Consider the following 18,566-nt stretch of genomic DNA (forward strand, 5'->3'; position numbering starts at 1 on the left):
TTAAAACACACACATTCTAAACATGCTTGCAAATGGCTTTTAAAACTAAAGATTGTCTTCTGAAGGTTCAGTATTTTTGAAGTAATATCTTACGTAGAGACGACCATAGGTGTGCTATCAGTTTATAATTCCCATTGTCTATCCTTTCCCCCTCCTGGCAACCCCATGGTGGACAGACGTCAGCTGTGACCTTTCACAAACCAATCACCAGGCCCGTCAGGTGAGCCACGCTGAGTGGACTTAAACTGCCAAACTGGGGCAGTAGTCAACCGCTTAACTATTTGCACCACTTACAATTTCCTTATAATCCAAAATAGCACAGAGATATAGGCACATATTTTAATATCTAAATATGAATACATCTATGTAAAATAATATCAATTTAATATATTTATATCAATATAATGCATACTATCTTTGATTATATCTACACAGACACAAACATTCAAAACATGGGAAATGGAAATAAAAGATAATGGAAGCGTCCCACAAACTTGGGAAGCATATTTTGCAAGACATGCGGCTTTCAAACTGTAGCTTTCAGTATTACATAAACCTACTGCACTCAAGCCTCTTCTGACTCAGCGCGAACCTGTTAGGACAGAGTAAAACTGCCCCTGTGGGTTTCCAAGACTAACTTTTTACCGGAGTAGAAAACCTCATCTTTTTCTCATGGAGGAGCTGGTGGTTTTGAACTGCTGACCCTGAGGTTAACAGGCCAATGTGTAACCCCTTATACTAGTTTTCAAAAAGAAGGAAAACAGCAAAACCCTGTCCCTCAGGCACTTACTCAATGACAGGTGATCCCATGTATTACTAAGCATGGTGATCCATGCATTATAAAGTAGAGCTCCATTGGGCTTTCTCAGGTGGCATCTTTATGGAATTAGACGCCCAGACCTTTATTCTACAGTGCTGCTGCATGGGTTTGAATGGCCAATGTTTAGGTTGGTTGGAAAATGCAAACTAATAGCACCATCCAAGAGCCTTACAATTTTTCCGTGTCCTAATTGAGCCCAGCAACTAGGAACTTGTATGCAGCTGGCTACGTTTATGATCAATCCATTCACAAGGAGTGCCCTTTGGTAAATCTGCATGACCAGAGTTTTGGGAACTGTGTCAGCTCACTGGTGTCCAGGAGGCAACATAGAGCCCAAACAGATTAACATTTTCCCTCCTCTCACATCCTGAATCTGCCTCTGTCTTGCATCAAACTTGAAAACTAAGAGAGGAAAAGACAGGTTTTTTTGGACACACAAGTCGTTATATCCTATACCCACGCAACCCTGTGTAGCTCCGGGGAGGAAGTAAGAGGCCGCATGGGCTTTGGGTTTTGATGGAGCAGGATTGGAACTCCAGCTCTAACACCTTACTCGCCGTGTAACCATGAACACGTTACTTAAGCTCTTCAGTCATCTTCCCTTAGTGTCTGTGGTTTGGTGCTGTCAACTCAGTCCTGGCCCCATGACCCCATGGGACAAAGTACAACAGCCCTCTAGGTTTGTTTGTTTTTTAGCTGTTATCTGTAGAGGACCAGTTGTCAGGCCTTTCTCCCGTGGAGCTGCTGGGTGGGTTGGAACCACCAAACATTCAGGGAAGAGCCAAATGCTTAACCATTGCACCACTAGGGTAGGAACAGCTGCCTGGGAGGTTATAGTGGGGATTCGATACTATGTGTAACTGCAGTTACACATCCCACATTAAGTGTGTGCGCGCTATTTGTATCTGGCTAGGATACTACTACCTCACCTGTGCTAGGCTTTCTTTTCTGATTTGCTTTTGAGTATGTAAAGTGACTTTGTACCAACACTGAAAGCAGGCTTTTGAGAAAATATCCCCTGACCTGGGAAAATATAATCTATAGTCTGGCAACAAAGGATAGCTACTTTCTTGTGGTGGGCATTGATCTTCCAAGTCCTAGTGACTCTGCGTCAGAGGCCCAGTGGCATTGGCTTCCCCTCGAAGTTGTCTCCCAAATGTCCAGGCCCCTCTAGACACACTGATTTTGAATCTACATTTTAACAAGATCCCAAGGTTACTCACGTGTATATTAAAGTATGGAAAATGTTGCTCTAACCTGATATTAAGCTTAAAGATGCAAAATCTCATGGTTTAGTGTCCAAATGAATCAAGTTAATGCTTGCAAACGTGGATCTCTGGCTGAGACCCCCTTCTGCTGTTCATCAGTGCCTTGTGTGGTTCAGGGCACCCCCACCACTTTGAAATCGTGCCCCCAACTTTGTATCTCTCTGCCCCATGCTTTAAACTGGACCTCTGCTCTCTTCCACGACAAAGCATTTGGGTAAACATCTGATTTGATCTTCTACCCTATGGCAGTCTGGGTAGACAAGAGAAATTCATAAACATACATATGTATATAAGGGAGACGTTTATATACAAGAGGAATTGAACATTGAGAAAACATCCCAACCCAGTCCAGTCCAAGGCCATAAATCTGACATTAGCCCATATGTCTGATACCAATCTATAGTCCTCTTCAGACTCACGAAACACATGCAATGAAGCCAAATGCAGGATGATCACAAGCCAGTGGGTAGAAAGTCTTTAGGTACAGTGGCGTTGTTAGCATCTCAGTGCTGGCAGACTTCCGAGGTCTGGTTGCGTCCATATGGCCTATCTTCTGCAGTGTCTCCCAGGGAGTAGCAGAGAGAGAGAGCGAGAGAGGGGGCTGTCTTATGCCTCCAAGGAGGAAGTACCAGATTTCCCAGAATTCTCAGGAGAAGACCGTGCCCACACAGAAGCCTCATTGACTATGATCTGATTGACAAGCTAGACTCCACCCCTACACTCTTAATCCTCAAAGTGACAATTATATATCTACCACACACACCCTTTGAGTTAAGATGTTATTATAATCCTCTCAATTAAATATAAAAATAATTTACCCTGGATAATGCATATGGTAGAACCGGTTTAGAGCCTAGATAAACCCTCTATAAGTCAGAGTTGACCATGCTCTGATTTCAACATTCCTGCCATGGTTCTCATAAGTACTAAAGGATGGAGAAGAACAGAACGGTTTACCGTAATATCATGTACATGCTTCTGAAATGAAGCCTTCTTTCTGTGTGGCCCTGAGCGGATTACTTCAGGTAACTGCTTTGAGGCTTATGTTTCCTGAGGCATCAAATAGGGATGGCCTCAGGGATGTGTGCGGAGCATACATTTCCGTGTTCAGAGAAGTGGTCGGTTCTCATTCAAAGTGGTTGCTTGCGTCTGATGTAAATGAAACCTGTCTCCATTGCGGTGAAGTCTACGCATTGAGACTTTGTGCACGTTGGAGTAGGAGTGTTATGGCAAATGAATTCCCTGGTGGCCTTTTGTCTTAAAGGTTTGGGTTGTTTTTTGTTTGTTTTTTTCAAAACAGTGGTAGTGATTTCTCCCCAAACCCTGAGTATTTACCTTTGCCCTAGATTTTCTGTTACTTTTGTCTAGGTTGATTGGCATTTCCTGCTTAAGCTATAAACAATTTAATGGGTTTGATCATTTTTGCCCAGTCGATAGCCTGTCATGAGATTGGTATGAACTATGGAAATGAGTTGACTATAGCCTAATATGCAAATGGAGTATCTGTACCCTACCAAGATTGGTTATTGTGTGGCTCCTGCCGGGCAGAGCCATGGCTAGAAATTGATAAGAAGTTATATCTATATATTCACAGAGGTTTTTCATGTAGAAAGGAGCAGGTAGAAGAAAAATAGCAAGAATAAAAAAGGGAGAAGCAGTAAAGAAAGAGGAGGCAAGGAACCTTTAGAAGAAGAATAAGACCTCGTGGTCACACAGGCTGTGTGCTTCGTCCCTGTGGGCTTTGTTGCTTCTCAGCTAGATGGCTGCTTGTTTACCTTCAAGCCTTTAAGAGCCCAGATGCTATATCTTTTGATAGCTGGGCACCATCAGCTCCTCACCACGTTTGCTTATGCACACGTTTGTCTTCAGCGATCATTTCGGGAAGGTGGGTATCATGGAATGACCATTTAGCTGAGCAAAGTGTTCTTGTATTAAGGGAATGCACACGAGGAGGCCCAGTGTCCACCTGCTATTCTACTACTAAACCTATAAATATATGCACATAGGTCTATTTTCCCCATAATCATAAATATATTTACATATGTATATGTCTGTATTTAGGCCTCTGTGTATGCCCTTTGCCTCCTACTCCTTTCCTCTATTTCCTTATGCTTTCCTCCTGTCCCACTACCATGTTCAGCCTTCCTTCTAGTTTCAGTAATTCCTCTTAATTACATTTCCCTTGGTCACTCCCTACCAGTCCCCCCATCCCCTCCCTGCCACTGGTTTAGAACCACTCGTTGTTCCCTTGTCCCTGGGTTGGTCAACACCTCCTCACGTCCCCCACCTCCCACTCTGCCATGTCTCCCCCCACTCACCCCCAACATTGGTCCCAGTTGTTTTCTTCTCTACATTATTTATCCAGCCTATCTTATCTAGATAGACCTGCAGATAATAATATGTGCATAAAATTCTACCTTGCAAACCTGGTTAGACCAGAGGATACACAGCAGTGCAGATGGGAACTGGAAACACAGGGAATCCAGGACAGATGAACCCCTCAGGACCAGTGGTGAGAGTGGTGATACTGGGAGGGAGGAGGGAAGGGGGTGCGAAAGGGGGAACCTACTACAAGGATCTACATATAACCACCTCCCTGGGGGATGGGCCACAGAAAAGTGGAAGAAGGACGATGCCAGGCAGTGTAAGATATGATAAAACAATAATTTAGAAACTATCAAGGGATATAATAAAATAATAATTTATAAACTATAAGGGAGGGGGAGCAGGGAGGGAGGGGTGGGGAGGAAATGGGGAGCTGATTCTAGGAGCCCAAGCAGAAAGTGAAAATTTTGAGAACAATGAGGGCAACGAATGTATAAGGGTGCTTTTACACAATTGATGCATGTGTGAATTGTGATAAAAGTTGTATGAGCCCCAATAAAATGATTTTTTTTAAAAGCAGAATATAGTAAGTCTAGGGCTAAAGATAGCAAGTGGCCCAGGGGCCGATGGTACTGACAGGCTTAGAAGGAACCCTAGGTGACAGGCAGCAGGCCCAGAACAGCTGGTCCTGAGGGAGCTGAGAGGAGCCTGTTTGCGGTTGGGGGCGGGGAGAGGGTGCAAAAGGAACCTGCCCTGGAGACATGTCCCGAAGAAGGGAGACTTTGCTTACATGCTTCAGGACCCCGATCCTGAGTTGTGCGCTGTTACTTACTAACAAACTGCTAACTCTAAGTATGCTCTGTGAATTCTGTGTGGATATTTCAAACCCAGAAGAGAAGAGAAGTAGAGAGTGCCATGGGAGGGACAGTTGGTGCCAGAGCTGGTGACAGACTTAGAGAGCGGAAGCATGTCTGACCTTTACCTTGTAGGGATAGGGATCTGCCTTGGACTGACCTTGATTTACATGATCGCCTCCTAAGTTAGACAGGGTCTGACAGTACGACTGCTAGCCTTTCACATCTGTGTTTGGAAGGATTTTCAATGGCTACTTGGTTAGAAGTAGACCGCCAGGCTTTCCTAGGCACCTCTGGTTGGACTGGAACTTCTAACCTTTTAGTTTATAGCTGTATTGCACTAGTCATTTGTACTACCGTGAATTCCAAGCCCAGTGTGAGAGAATGAATTCATGAGAGGCTGGGGGTGATGGCTACATTGCTGATGCAAAGGTGCCTCGGGCTTCCATGCAAATGTGTTGACTCCTCAAACCCAGACCCTACCTTGCCTTCAAGTAATAAACAACCTAGTGAGAGACGTAAACATTTCACAAGAGCAGGGCTGGAGGCAGCACATGGCGGTAGTGAAGCCCACGACAGAGGTACCTGATCCAGACAGAAAAGATGGAGGACAGCCTGAATCTTTCATGAGAGAGGAGACCCGTGAGATGAGTCTTAAAGGACCAATAGATAAAAAAGGTTTGGGAATGAAGAAAGTATGCCCAACAAAAGTACCCATATGTGCATGACTTGAGAGGTAAGGCAGAAAATACCGGCCAGTAATCTGTAATTAGCTCATAGTGGTCTTAGAAGCGGAATGGTCAGAACGATATTTTTTAAGCCACAATACTTTTAGAAAGTAAAACACTAAACCAGAAAGAATGTCAGGACAAAAGTTGTCAACTGGAATAGTCTTGGATAAGCAGAGAAGTGGCTACCAGAGATGCGAGAGAAATCAAGTGTTGAAGTTGGACCGCTCAGGGGTCGCAGCATGGTAATCGGTATACACAACAGCACATCAACACAGATACCACAACAAGAATGACATGGGTTGCAAATGGAGAGAGAAGTTTGATATGCTGATGAGGTATCCTACAGAAATCACAATAAAGAGATAGAAATGTGGGCCTGGTGCTCTAGAGAGTTGTTGAATTTGGGAAGATGTGGGCACAGCATGAAGGGACCCAGGTGGTGGTACTACAGAGTAAGCATTGGACTGCCAGCTGCAAAGTCAGCGGTTCAAACCCTCCAGCAGCTCTGCAGAAGAAAGATGAGGCTATCTGCACTTGTGAAGATGTACAGACTTAGAAACCCTGGACAGCATCCCTATAAATTGAAATCAACCCACTGGCAGTGATTTTTGTGTGGGGAGTGGGGGATGTGTCCCACAGCTTTGTTGGTTGGGTTCAGTTGCAGAGAGAACAAGTAAAGTGTGATAGAGGTTGGAGTGTTATGGATTACTAATCTCTGAGATGTGGGCAGAGAAGAGGAGCCACTAAGCAAAATTGGAAAGGATCAGAAGTACAGAAAACATTTACCTAGAGACCTAGGAAGGAAAGCATTTCAAGAAGGGGAAGTGGGTAGTCAAAGGTCAAGGGGATGGGATGTGAGGTGGACCCTTAACGCAAAATTCCCCCTGGCTTGTGGAGAAAAGCTCAGAGCGCTTGACTGTGAAATAAAGGAGTTGAGAAGGCCTGAGCTAGGAGTCCAAATCGACTCGACGGCAATGAGTTTGGTTTGGAAGTCAGTTCCAGGTGCCCTGGTGGCATAGTGGGTTACTTATTGGACTGCTAACCATGAGGTCAATAGTTCAAAACTGACTTGCAGCCGCTTTGCAGGAGAAGGATGAGGCAGTTGGGTTCTGTCTTCGAAGGTCACCAGGCATCAGAATAGATTTGACGGCAGTGCACTCCTTGGAGAGGTCAGTGCCAGCTCCCAGCGACACCGCATGTCGCCGAGCAGTAGTTTCCTGCAGACAGAGGAGATTTCCAGGCCTTCCTTGCAAGGTGCCTGCCTCCTGGGGAGCTCAAACCATAAACTCTCAGAGACTCCAGGACAGAAGAAGAAAATGGTGGCTAGAGGGCAAGTTGATTGACCTTCAAGTGGAAGAATAATCTATGTTGCTAGAAATTAGAGGAAAGACCACCGTATTTGGTAGAGAGTCAGTGCATTTTATAGGGAGCCACGTGAGGCCAGATAGCCAAAGTTGACTCGGCAGAGGTCAAAGTCTGCAGCAGAATCATGGATTGGCAGGCTTTTATTTCCTATTGAAAAGACTACTGAGAGATGAGCTACACTGGCATTAAAACATTGACCTCAGGAATGCCATTTAGTTCTTTGATGCTTGATAACTGATCCCTTTGGCCACCTGTGAGCACACAGGTTGTGTGCTTCTTCTGTGTGGACTTGTTGCTTCTGAGCTAGATGGTCACTTGTTTACCTTCAAGCCTTTAAGACCCTACATAGACGCTATATCTTTTGATAGCCAGACTCCATCAGCTTTTTTTTACCGCAATTGCTTATTCACCTGCTTTGTCTTTAGTGATCGTATCAGGAAGGTGAGCATCATGGAATGCCAGTTTAATAGAACAAAGTATTCTTTCATTGAGGGAGTACTTGAGTAAAGGCCCAATGTCCATCTGCTACCTTAATACTAAACCTATAAATATATGCACATAGATCTATTTCCCCATCATCTCTAAATATATTTATATATGTACATGCCTTTATTTAGACCTCTATAAATGTCCTTTGCCTCCTAGCTCTTTCCTCTATTTCCTTTTACTTACCTCTTATCCCACTATCATGCTCAGCCTTCATTTGGGTTTCAATAATTCCTCTGGGTTACATTACCCTGACCACACCCTACCAGACCTCCAAAAATCATATCATTGTGTGCTCACCTCCCTGATACGATTGCTGAAGACAAATGGGTGCATAAGCAAATGTGGTAAAGAAAGCTGATGGTGCCTGGCTATCAAAAGATATAGCATCTAGGTCTTACAGGCCTGTAAGACCTGTACACTGGTACAGATAGGAATTGGAAGCACAGGGAATCCAGAACGGATGATCCCTTCAGGGCCAGTGCTGAGAGTGGCGATACCAGGAGGTGGAGGGAGGGTGGGGTGGAAAGGGGAAACCGATTACAGGAATCTACATAGAACCTTCTCCCTGGGAGGTGGACAACAGAGAAGTGGGTGAAGGGAAATGTCAGACAGTGTGTGATATGACAAAGTTATAATTTATAAATGATCAAAGGTTCATGAGGGAGCAGGGAGCTGAGAGGGAGGGGGAAATGAGGAGCTGACGCCACCAAGGGCTTAAGTGGAGAGCAAATGTTTTGAGAATGATGAGGACAATGAATGCACAAATGTGCTTTGTGCAATTGATGTATGTATGGATTGTGATAAGAGTTGTATGAGCCTCCAATAAAATGATTTAAAAAAAAGAAGAGGCAAAATAAAATTAAAATGGATTTGGGGAAAAAAAAGAAATGTCATTTTGATCATTTGAGGGAACCATTAAGCTGTAGATGGTAACGTGCTCCTGTGCACACTGTGCAGCTCAGCTGTGGAAGCATTCATTGGTCATAGCTTTGCTTGTACTGGGAATAACACCCCCCCACCCACCCACTGTCCCCTTCCCTGATGCTCACTCCCACCACCAGTCTGGGTGGATTCATGCCCATCAGCCTTTTGGTGGTGTGGAGAGCCTAGTGCTTAACTCTTGGCGCCACCCAGGGATGCTTACAACTCCTCCCCAAAATCTGAGCCAAATGTCCTTCCTCCCCATTCTCCCAGTTTCTGCCACAGTGAAAAATAGTCTCTCTCAGCCAGATGGGTTGTAGTTTTAATGTCTGCTCTTGAATCATGTGGTTACATACTGCAACCTCATCAAGGTTCAACCAGGGCAAATTAGAGGGGAATTGGTGAGTGCTCATATTTTTTGTTGCTTAAGAATTAGATGCCAACCTCAACAGCAGGCCTACATCTGAGCAGGGAGACAGTGTCTTCAGGTCTGTCCGACAGAGTAACCCTGCTCCTCCCTGACTCTCTTCCTTAGCATTGTGATGTAAAAATTAGGATCTGGCTCTGGGACCTGGTAACTTTGAGACCTGGTAACCAGCTTCTTTGAGCTGACCTTATTTCTAAAGGCTTATCTCCTTTGTCTTCCTTGGGAAGATACGATTTGGCGAAACACATTCTTGTCAAGTTTTGCTGACAATAACAAGATTTCATGTTTTGCCTTTGTTATTATCATCCTCAAAATTCATAAGCAACTTTAATATTTTCTCTTTGCTTATCTCTCAAGGCAAAATGGACACAGAACCATTAAAGCACTGAAGACAAAATTCTTTCTGGACTTGTTTCCTAAGTTTCTCACGTTGAAAATGGAACAGTAGTTTCTTTTGCAAAACCATGAACTTTATTAGCTCATCATAAACTCTACTGTGTTTTATAGAGAAATTCTACTTTCCAGCAGGTTAAAAATCTCGGAATCCTGGAAGGTCCTTTTATAGATCCCTTGAAAATATCTCTGACGGTTTGGTGTTGGGCTGTTTACTATCAGGTGCGTGCTTCAAGCACACCAGTCACTTCTCTGGAGAAAGAGGAGGCTGTCAGGTCCCATAGAGATACACGGTCTCAGAAATCCTACAGTCAGAATCTATTCAGTGGTCCTAGGTGTGGAGTTTGTCAAACATCAAGGGTCTGCTGGACCTGGAAATTATGTCTATATGTCTATCTAGTCCTGTCCTGCACTGTCCAGTTTTATGGCCACTAACCACAAAAGGAGCTCTGGGGGCATGGGAGGAAGATGAAGCTTTCTACACCCAGGTAGATGTACAGTCTCTGAAACGCAAAGGGCAGTGGTGTTCTGTTCTGTAGGGTCACCGTGAGTTGGAATTGACTTGAGGGCTGTGAGGTGGTTTCTTTGTTTAACCACATAAGATGATTGAGCATGTAAAATGTGGCTAGCATAAATTGAAATAATTTCTAAGTGTAATTTCGAAGACTTGTACATAGAGAATGTAGACTGTACTAATTTTATATTGATTGGATGTTAAGATAATACTTTAGCTATATTGGATTAACTAATATTAAAATTAATTTGTCATTTCTTCTTACTTTTTTAATCTGGCTATTAGGACCTTTAAGATTACATAATGACTCAGCATATTTATACGAGGCAGGGCTGATGTGGTCCTACAAGCTCCTTGAGGCCGAGGACAGTGCCAGGCTCACATGAAGTAGGTGCTCAGGATCTATTTGATAAACAACTGTTTGAACTGGAAAGAATAACTTGATGAGGATTATGAGGATTTCTTTTTGTATCATTGTATTGGGGGCTCTTACAGATATTATAACAATTCATAAATCAAGTGAACTTGTACATATGTTGCCATCATCATTTTCAAAATACTATCTTTCTACTTCAGCCCTTTGATAACAGATCCTCTTTTTTTTCCTCCCTTGCCCACCCTACCACCTTGTGAGCCTTTAATAAGTTATATATTATTATTCATATATTACACCAACCTCTGTATCCCTTCACCCACATTTCTGTTATTCATCCTCCTCAATGGGGCTTATACATCCATCATTGTTATCAGTTCCCCCTTATTTCCTACCCCCACTCCCCCTTCCTCCCCATACCCTTATGGAATTGCTACTCCTATTACTGTTTCTGAGGGGTTTATCTGGCCTGGATTCTGTGTGTCAAAAGTTCTAATCTGTACCAATGTACATACTCCAGTCTAGCAGGATTTGTGAGGTAGAACTGGGGTCATGATAGTGAGGAAGGAAGCATTAAAGAACTAGAGGAATATTGTGTGTTTCATCAGTGCTACGCTCCACCCTGAATGAATGGTCTCTTCCATGCGTCCCTTCTATGGGGGGATGTCCAATTATCAACAGACAGGTGGTGGGTCTCAACTCTGGCCCCTCTCCTTCACATCGAAATAATTGTTTGTTTCTGGTCTTCTGATACCTGGTCCCATTAAGACCTTGTGATCACAGGCTGGTGTGTTACTTTGACATGGGCTTTGTTGCTTCCCTGCTAGGTGGTTGCTTGTTTAACTTCAAGCCTATAAGACCCAGATTCTATATGTTTTAGTAGCTGGGCACCATCAGCTTTCTTTACCATATTTGCTTATGCACACATTATGTCATCAGTAATCTTGTCAGGAAGGTATTACACAGTGCCCAGTTATTAGAACAAAGTGTTTTTGCATTGAGGGAAGACTTGAGTAGAGGCCCAAACTCTACTCAAGTACTCCCTCAATGCAAGAACACTTTTTATTAATACCCTGGCATCCCGGGATGCTCACCTTCCCAACACAATTGCTGAACACAAAATGGGTGCATAAGCAAATTGGTAAAGAAAACTGATAGTGCCTGACTATCAAAAGATAGAGCATATGGGGTCTTAAAGGCTTGAAGAAAAACAAGCAGCCATCTAGCTGAGAAGCAACAAGATCCACATGGAAGAAGCACGCCAGCCTGTGTGATCATAGGTGTTGATAGGATCAGGTATCAAAGACTCAGAACAAAAAAATCATATCACTGTGAATGAGGAGGAGTGCAGAGTGGAGACCCAAAGCCCATCTATAGACAATTGGACACCTCCTTATGGAAGGGTCACAAGGAAGAGGCAGCCAGTCAGGGTGCAGCGTATCACCGTTAAAACACAGCTTTCCTCTAGTTCTTTAATGCTTTCTCCTCCCACTATCATGACCCCAATTCTACCTTACAAATCCAGCTAGACCAGAGCATGTACACTGGTACAGAGAAGAGCTCATAACATAGGGGATCTAGGACGGATACCCCCCTCAGGACCAATAATGAGAGTAGTGTTACCAGGAGGGGAAGGAGAAGGTGGGTGGAAAAAAGGGGAACTGATCACAATGATAGACATATTAACCTCCCCTCTCCCCAAGGGGATGAAAAACAGAAAAGTAGGTGAAGGGAGACAGCGGACAATGTAAGATATGAAAAGAATAATTTATCAAGGGTTCATGAAGGAGGGAAAAAAGTTGAGCTGATACCAAGGGTTCAAGTATAAAGAAATGTTTTGAAAAAGGATGATGTCAACAAACGTGTTTGACACAATGGATGTATGTATGGATTGTGATAAGAAGTGTACGAGCATTGAGGGAGTGTTTGAGTAGAGGCCCAAGGTCCTTCCGCCACCTTAATGCTTGACCTATAAATATGTATATGTATATATGTGTGTATATATATATATATATATATATATATATATATATACCATATTAAATGAAGGGGGAAGTGCAGAGTGGAGACCCAAGGCCCAAGTGTCGGCCAATGGAGATCCCCTCATAGAGGGGTTTAGGAGAGGAGATGGGTTAATTAGGGTGCGAGGTAGTACCGATGAAGAACACAGCTTTCCCCCAGATCCTGGATGCTTTCTCCCCCTAACTACCATGATCCGAATTCTACCTTGCAGGGCTGGATAGGGCAGAGGTTGTACACTGGTACATATGAGGGCTGGAGGTACAGGGAATCCAGGGTGGATGATACCTTCAGGACCAAGGGTGTGAGGGACGATGCTGGGAGAGTGGAGGGTGAGTGGGTTGGAAAGGGGGAACTGATTACAAGGATCCACATGTGACCTCTTCCCTGGGAGAGGGACAGCAGAGAAGGGGGGAAGGGAGACTCCGGATAGGGCAAGATATGACAAAATAACGATGTATAAATTTCCAAGGGCACATGAGGGAGGGGGGAAAGAGGAGGGAGGGGAAAAAAAAAGAGGACCTGATGCAAGGAGCTTAAGTGGAGAGCAAATGCCTTGAGAATGATTGGGGCAGGGAATGTATGGATGTGCTTTATACAATTGATGTATGTATATGTATGGATTGTGATAAGAGTTGTATGAGTCCCTAATAAAATATAAAAAAAGAAAAGAGGAGAAAAAAATGATTAGGGCAAAGACTGTACAGATGTGCTTTATACAATTGATGTATATGTATGAACTGTGATAAGAATTGTATGAGCCCCAATAAATTGTTAAAAAAAAAAAAGAAGTGCATGAGTCTCCAATAAAATGATTTTAAAAAAAGAAGCCCAGGAAGGAAAAAAAGTGGGGGGGGGCCTTTTTGAACTTGCACATTCTACTAAAATTTAGCCCTAAAATGGCAAGCATTTAATATTAATGCCCCAAGACTCACTCCGATTAAGAGTTACTAAAATAGCTTCTGAGCTGAGTTGCCTCGATGCACTGAGAACACCAGGCTCTAAAGTGCTGGAAAGCCCTTTGTCTTGAGAGACAGTAGCTTCTGCTGTCAAGAAAGGCAGCCATGTTCTGGTTGGGGACCAGTCACAAGCAGCACTGCCCCCAAGGAAACGCTGCCACGGAATGCAGCCATTCTGGCCAGCCCACACTCACGGCGTGGTCCCGTCTGTCCGTCCGCACTAGGGGAGTCAGTCTAACTGCCCACCCCTCGGCGTCAGTCTGTTTGATGTGGTGGTGGAAGAGCTTGCTAGCTTTCGCTGAGATGTTGAACAGACTCTTGTGCACAGGTTCCCTCCAAGGAAGTATTCTGCTGGTAGAGCATGGGGACACTTGAGGGGACCAAAGACAGCATTTTGACGAAATATGAAGTGGCTGAGGACAGGGGGAAGATGGGAGGAGAGAGCGGAAACCGATCACAATGATTGACGTATAACACCCCTCTCCCCAGGGTGATGAACAACAGAAACATGGGAGAAGGGAGATAGCAGATGGTGTAAGTTATGAGAATAAAAGTAATTTATAATTTATCGATGGTTCACGAGGGTGGGAGGGTGGGGGAAGGTGGAAAAATGAGCTGACACAAAGAGCTCAAGTAGAAAGAAAATGTTTTGAAAAAGGATGATGGCAACATTTGTACAGATGTGTTTGACATGATAGATGTATGGATTGTTAGAAGAGCTGCGAAAGCCCCCAATTTAATGATTTAATTTTTTAAAAAGTAGAGGCCCAAAGTCCATTTGCTACCGTAATACTTTAACATATACATATATGCACATAGCCCAATACCCCTATCTTTATATATTAATGTATTTACATATATACACGTGTATGTTTATAGCTCTCAATATAGCTTTTACCTCCTAGTCCTTTCCTCTATTTCCTTTTACTTCCCTTCTTCCCCACTATCTGGTTTCCTTCATTCCACTCCTAGTAGTTCTTCTCACCTACATTACAATTGATCAATCACCAGGCACTCAGCACCCTCCTCACTGTTGAATTTAGATCCCTTGTTGTTCCCCTGTCCCTGAGTTTGTTGGCTTCCCACCTCCTCTTCTCCTATGCTTCTCAGAACCATTGGCCTTGTTGCTTTCTCCTTGGGATTGTTTATCCCGCCTATCTTAGATAAACAGATATCAATTCAAAAAGGTGTGTGGGGGGCGGGGGAAAGCCTATAAACAGTTCCTGGTCTATCTGCTGACTTTTGTGAATGTCCCCCAGCCAGGTCAGGCGAGGTGCCAAGTACTGCCCCCTGAGTCAGAAATCTCTTTTCAGGATTATGAGGATTTCTTTCAGTGGTGACGTTAACACGGAATTTGAAAGATGATAGCATATGATGAGATGGATTATGTCAGGAGGTCGGGTGTTTATTAGTCGTCCCTCCTGTGTGTGCCTGGAGCAGACAGGGAAGAGACATGAGCTCAGCAATAGCTGCCTTCTAATCAGCCACTCAGCTGAGCCCTGATTTTGGTCTTTTCTCTCAGGCCGTATCATCCAGCAGTTTAACATCCATTTCCAGAAAGGATTTTCCTGGGGTCCATTTGCTTTTTCAGACTTTAGTGTGCTTTGCATTGCAAATCCTGATACACAGTTAGATGCCCAGATCCATTCCTGCAGATTCTTGCTCAGTGGGCAGGGAATGGACCCAGCAATATGCATATTTTACACCAGAAGATTCTAAGACAAATGGTCCATACACCGTATTTTGATCATAATCACAAGGAAAGACACCTCAACCTATAGCACCGTGATTTGGTAAGAGCCTGAAATCTAAGTAGAGGGAGCTGTAGGCGCAGTGAATATTAGCTATTACACTATTAGAAACTTGAGTTGTTATTCATCAAAGAGTAATCCGCTATCCAATGTAGTGAACAGGGGAATCAAACTGAGGATAAGCGTATAATGCTTGTTTTCTTTGCACAACTTCTTTCTATGCGAGGTTTTGGTTTTGAGCTAATTGGACTAAGACCGCATTTGCAGTGCGGCTGTGTGGGTGGAGAAAGGACTGGAAGCTTGTGGCCTCTCCACAGTTGTCCTGAGTGAAGGACAGTGCTGATTCATCATGAATGGCACTGCCAGAGCCACTTGCCCAAATGCCTGGATGCCCTCTGTGGTGCCAATAGCGGGCAAATTTCCCTGCCTTTCTTTCCGAATACCTCGAATGTCACGTTTTCATGTCATTTCCTTCAAGCCGGGCCCAGCTCTAATAAGTTCAGGGATGGCCCCTTTCTGAGGCCAGGGGAGGAAGGTGGATTCTCGTGCTGAGCTCTTCCTTCAACGGCCAGCAGTTCGTGCCCGGCCTGAGGTCCTTGAACTCGTCTGTGGGCACTGCACTCTCCTGGGTCTGGTGCGCACCTGCGGGCTGTGTGGCTGGGCTGGCTGAGCCTGCCAGGGCGTGCGCTTGCTTCTGAGTGGGGCAAGTGGACTGACGGACATTAGTGAGTGACTTTGGTGTTAGGAACGAAAGGAAAAATATGATGAGGCTAGGAGAGGCATGGCTATAACAATCATGTTTCTCTCCTGTGGTCTCCCATGGCAGCCTGTGGACGTGTTTGCTTTTCCTTGTGCCCTGATTTGGTGTCTTAAAAGGTGGATTGTGCAGTAATTCAAGCCCATAAGGAGACATACAGCTATAATACACTAAAATACTCAGTAACTAAGAGAACAACTGAAGTCTCTCAGAGCCCTCTCAGATCACATTCCCAGCTCTCCCCTACGGCAGTAATGCTACCCAGAATTTAGTGTTCATCACTCATAAGCAGCTCTTGACTCTATTTCTTTACATCCCCAATAACTTACGCTGCTTTTTGTCATGTTTGGAAACTTTATGCAAACAGTATGTTTACGTATTCTCCCACAACCTGGTTTTCTCATCCAAACTCTGCCTGATGACTTACTCAGTTGAGACGGTCCCTTCCAGTGTTACCTAACTAAGGCATCCTAGTGGGCCAGTGGTGAAGGCTGTTGCTCACTGAAAGACAGTGGCATCTCCGAACCCACCAGCAGCTCTCGGGAGAAAGGTGTGGCTGTCTGCTTCCATCAACACTGACAGTCTTGGAAGCCCGATGGAGCAGTTCTACAATGGCCTGTGGGTCACCAAAGAGTAGGAAACAACTCAACGGCAATTAGTTTAATTTGGATTCATTTTGCTTATCTAGTTCAACTATTTTTCACACCTCTGTGCCGTACAATAAAATATCATTTGGCAGCTCTCTGCTCCTCCTCGTGGGACAGACAGCTGCCTCTCCGGTTGCTGTGCAGTCCCAGCCGCATTCCGAGACACGATAGTGAAGGTCGGAGTGAACAGATTCAGCCGCACTGGGTACCTGGTCACCAGGACTTCTTTAATTTCTGGCAAAGTGGATCCTGTTGCCATCAATTACCCCTTCATTGATCTGCACTACATGGTCTACGTTTTGCAGTATGATTCCACCCACAGCAAGTTCAATGGCATTGTCAAGGCTGAGATGGGAAGGTTATCATCAATGGGAAGGCCATCACCATCTTCCAGGAGCGTGATCCCGCCAACATCAATCTATCAAGAGGCCGGTGCCAAGTATGTCGTGGAGTCCACTGGTGTCTTCACCACCATGGAGAAGGCTGGGGCTCACTTGAAGGGTGATCAGCTCTGCCCCTTCTGCCGATGCCCCATGTTTGTGATGGGCGTGGACCATGAGAAGTAGGACAACTCCCTCCAGAGTGTCAGCAATGCCTCCAGCAACCACCAACTGCTTAGCCCCCTGGCCAAGGTCATCCATGACAATTTTGGCGTTGTAGAAGGACTCATGACCAAGTCCATGCCATCACTGCCACCTAGAAGACCGTGGACGGCCCCTCTGGGAAACTCTGCCGTGATGGCCATGGGGCTGCCCAGAACATCATCGCCGCTTCTGGTGGCGCAGCCAAGGCTGTGGGCAAGGTTATCCCAGAGCTGAATGGGAAACTGACTGACATGGCCTTCCATGTCCCCACCCCCAATGTGTCCATCATGGATCTCATCTGTCATCTGGAGAAAGCTGCCAAATACAATGACATCAAGAAGGTGGTGAAGCAGGTGCCCGATGATCCCCTAAAGGGCATCCTGGGCTACACTGAGGACCAGGTTGTCTTCTGTGACTTCAAAAGTGACACCCCCCCCACTCTTCCACCTTTGATGCTGGGGCTGGCATTGCCCTCAATGACCACTCTGTCAAGCTCATTCCTGAGACATGACAGTGAATTTGGCTACAGCAACAGGGTGGTGGGCCTCATGGTCCACATGGCCTCCGGGGAGTAAGAGCCCCTCTGGACCACCAGCTCCAGCAACAGCACTAGAGAAAGAAAGGCCCTCCGCTGCTGGGGAGTCTTTGCCCCCAATTCAATCCCCCAACACACTGAGAATATAACATCCCGACCCCCTGAAGGAAGGGGAGGGGCTTAAAGAACCCAACCTCATCATGTACCATCAATAAAGTACACTATACCCAGCAAAAACAAAAAAAACATTTGGCTCCTAAAATGCAACTAGAAATAGCTTAGCTTAAATCATTTTATAAAAGTGGCAAATTAATGTATAATTTAGTATAGTGTGTAACTATTAAACATTTGTTTTATTTCAGGTTGTAATATAACTTATCCTCTCATGCTTTTTCCCTGCCCCTTCTCCCCAAATCATCAGCAGTAAAAAAAGAAGAAGGAAAAAGCATGTCAGGACGCAAATGGTAAGTGATTGATACTCTTTCAGAATTGAGAGCGTCTACTGAAAGGAGAGGGGACATGCCACATCCTGAGTTAAATGTCTATTGAAGGCAAAGCCAAGGGTCACATGAGCGACAAAATATTCTGCACTTTGCCTCAAAACTCACTGCCATCGAGTCATGGCCAACTCATCGTGACCCTAGTGGGACAGGGTGGAACTGTCTCTGTGAGTTTCTGAGACTGCAACTGTTTGTGTAAGTAGAAAGCCTGTCTTTCTTCTGAGGAGCGGCCATGGTGCAGACTCCTGGCCCTGGGGATTGCAGTTGAACTTGTAACCACTACGCACGCACCAGGGCTTCTATGTCATCAAGTTCAATATCCCTACTAAATGTC

General features: G+C 44.7%; 1 protein-coding gene and 1 pseudogene across 1 annotated transcript in view; both read left to right on the top strand.

Moving 5' to 3' along the window:
* Positions 1 to 5,821: 5,821 nt before the first annotated feature.
* LOC142456061 (glyceraldehyde-3-phosphate dehydrogenase-like) lies at positions 5,822 to 17,772 on the top strand (annotated as a pseudogene).
* Positions 17,773 to 18,179: 407 nt separating this feature from the next.
* ICA1 (islet cell autoantigen 1) overlaps positions 18,180 to 18,566 on the top strand; it is a 129,647-nt gene continuing 129,260 nt past the window's right edge. Inside the window, exon 1 of the mRNA XM_075557345.1 lies at positions 18,180 to 18,196. Coding sequence (XP_075413460.1) covers positions 18,180 to 18,196 — 17 coding nt within the window. The remainder of the gene's footprint in view (positions 18,197 to 18,566) is intronic.

Source organism: Tenrec ecaudatus, chromosome 9, assembly GCF_050624435.1.
Source record: "Tenrec ecaudatus isolate mTenEca1 chromosome 9, mTenEca1.hap1, whole genome shotgun sequence".
NCBI classification, from domain to species: Eukaryota; Metazoa; Chordata; class Mammalia; order Afrosoricida; family Tenrecidae; genus Tenrec; species Tenrec ecaudatus.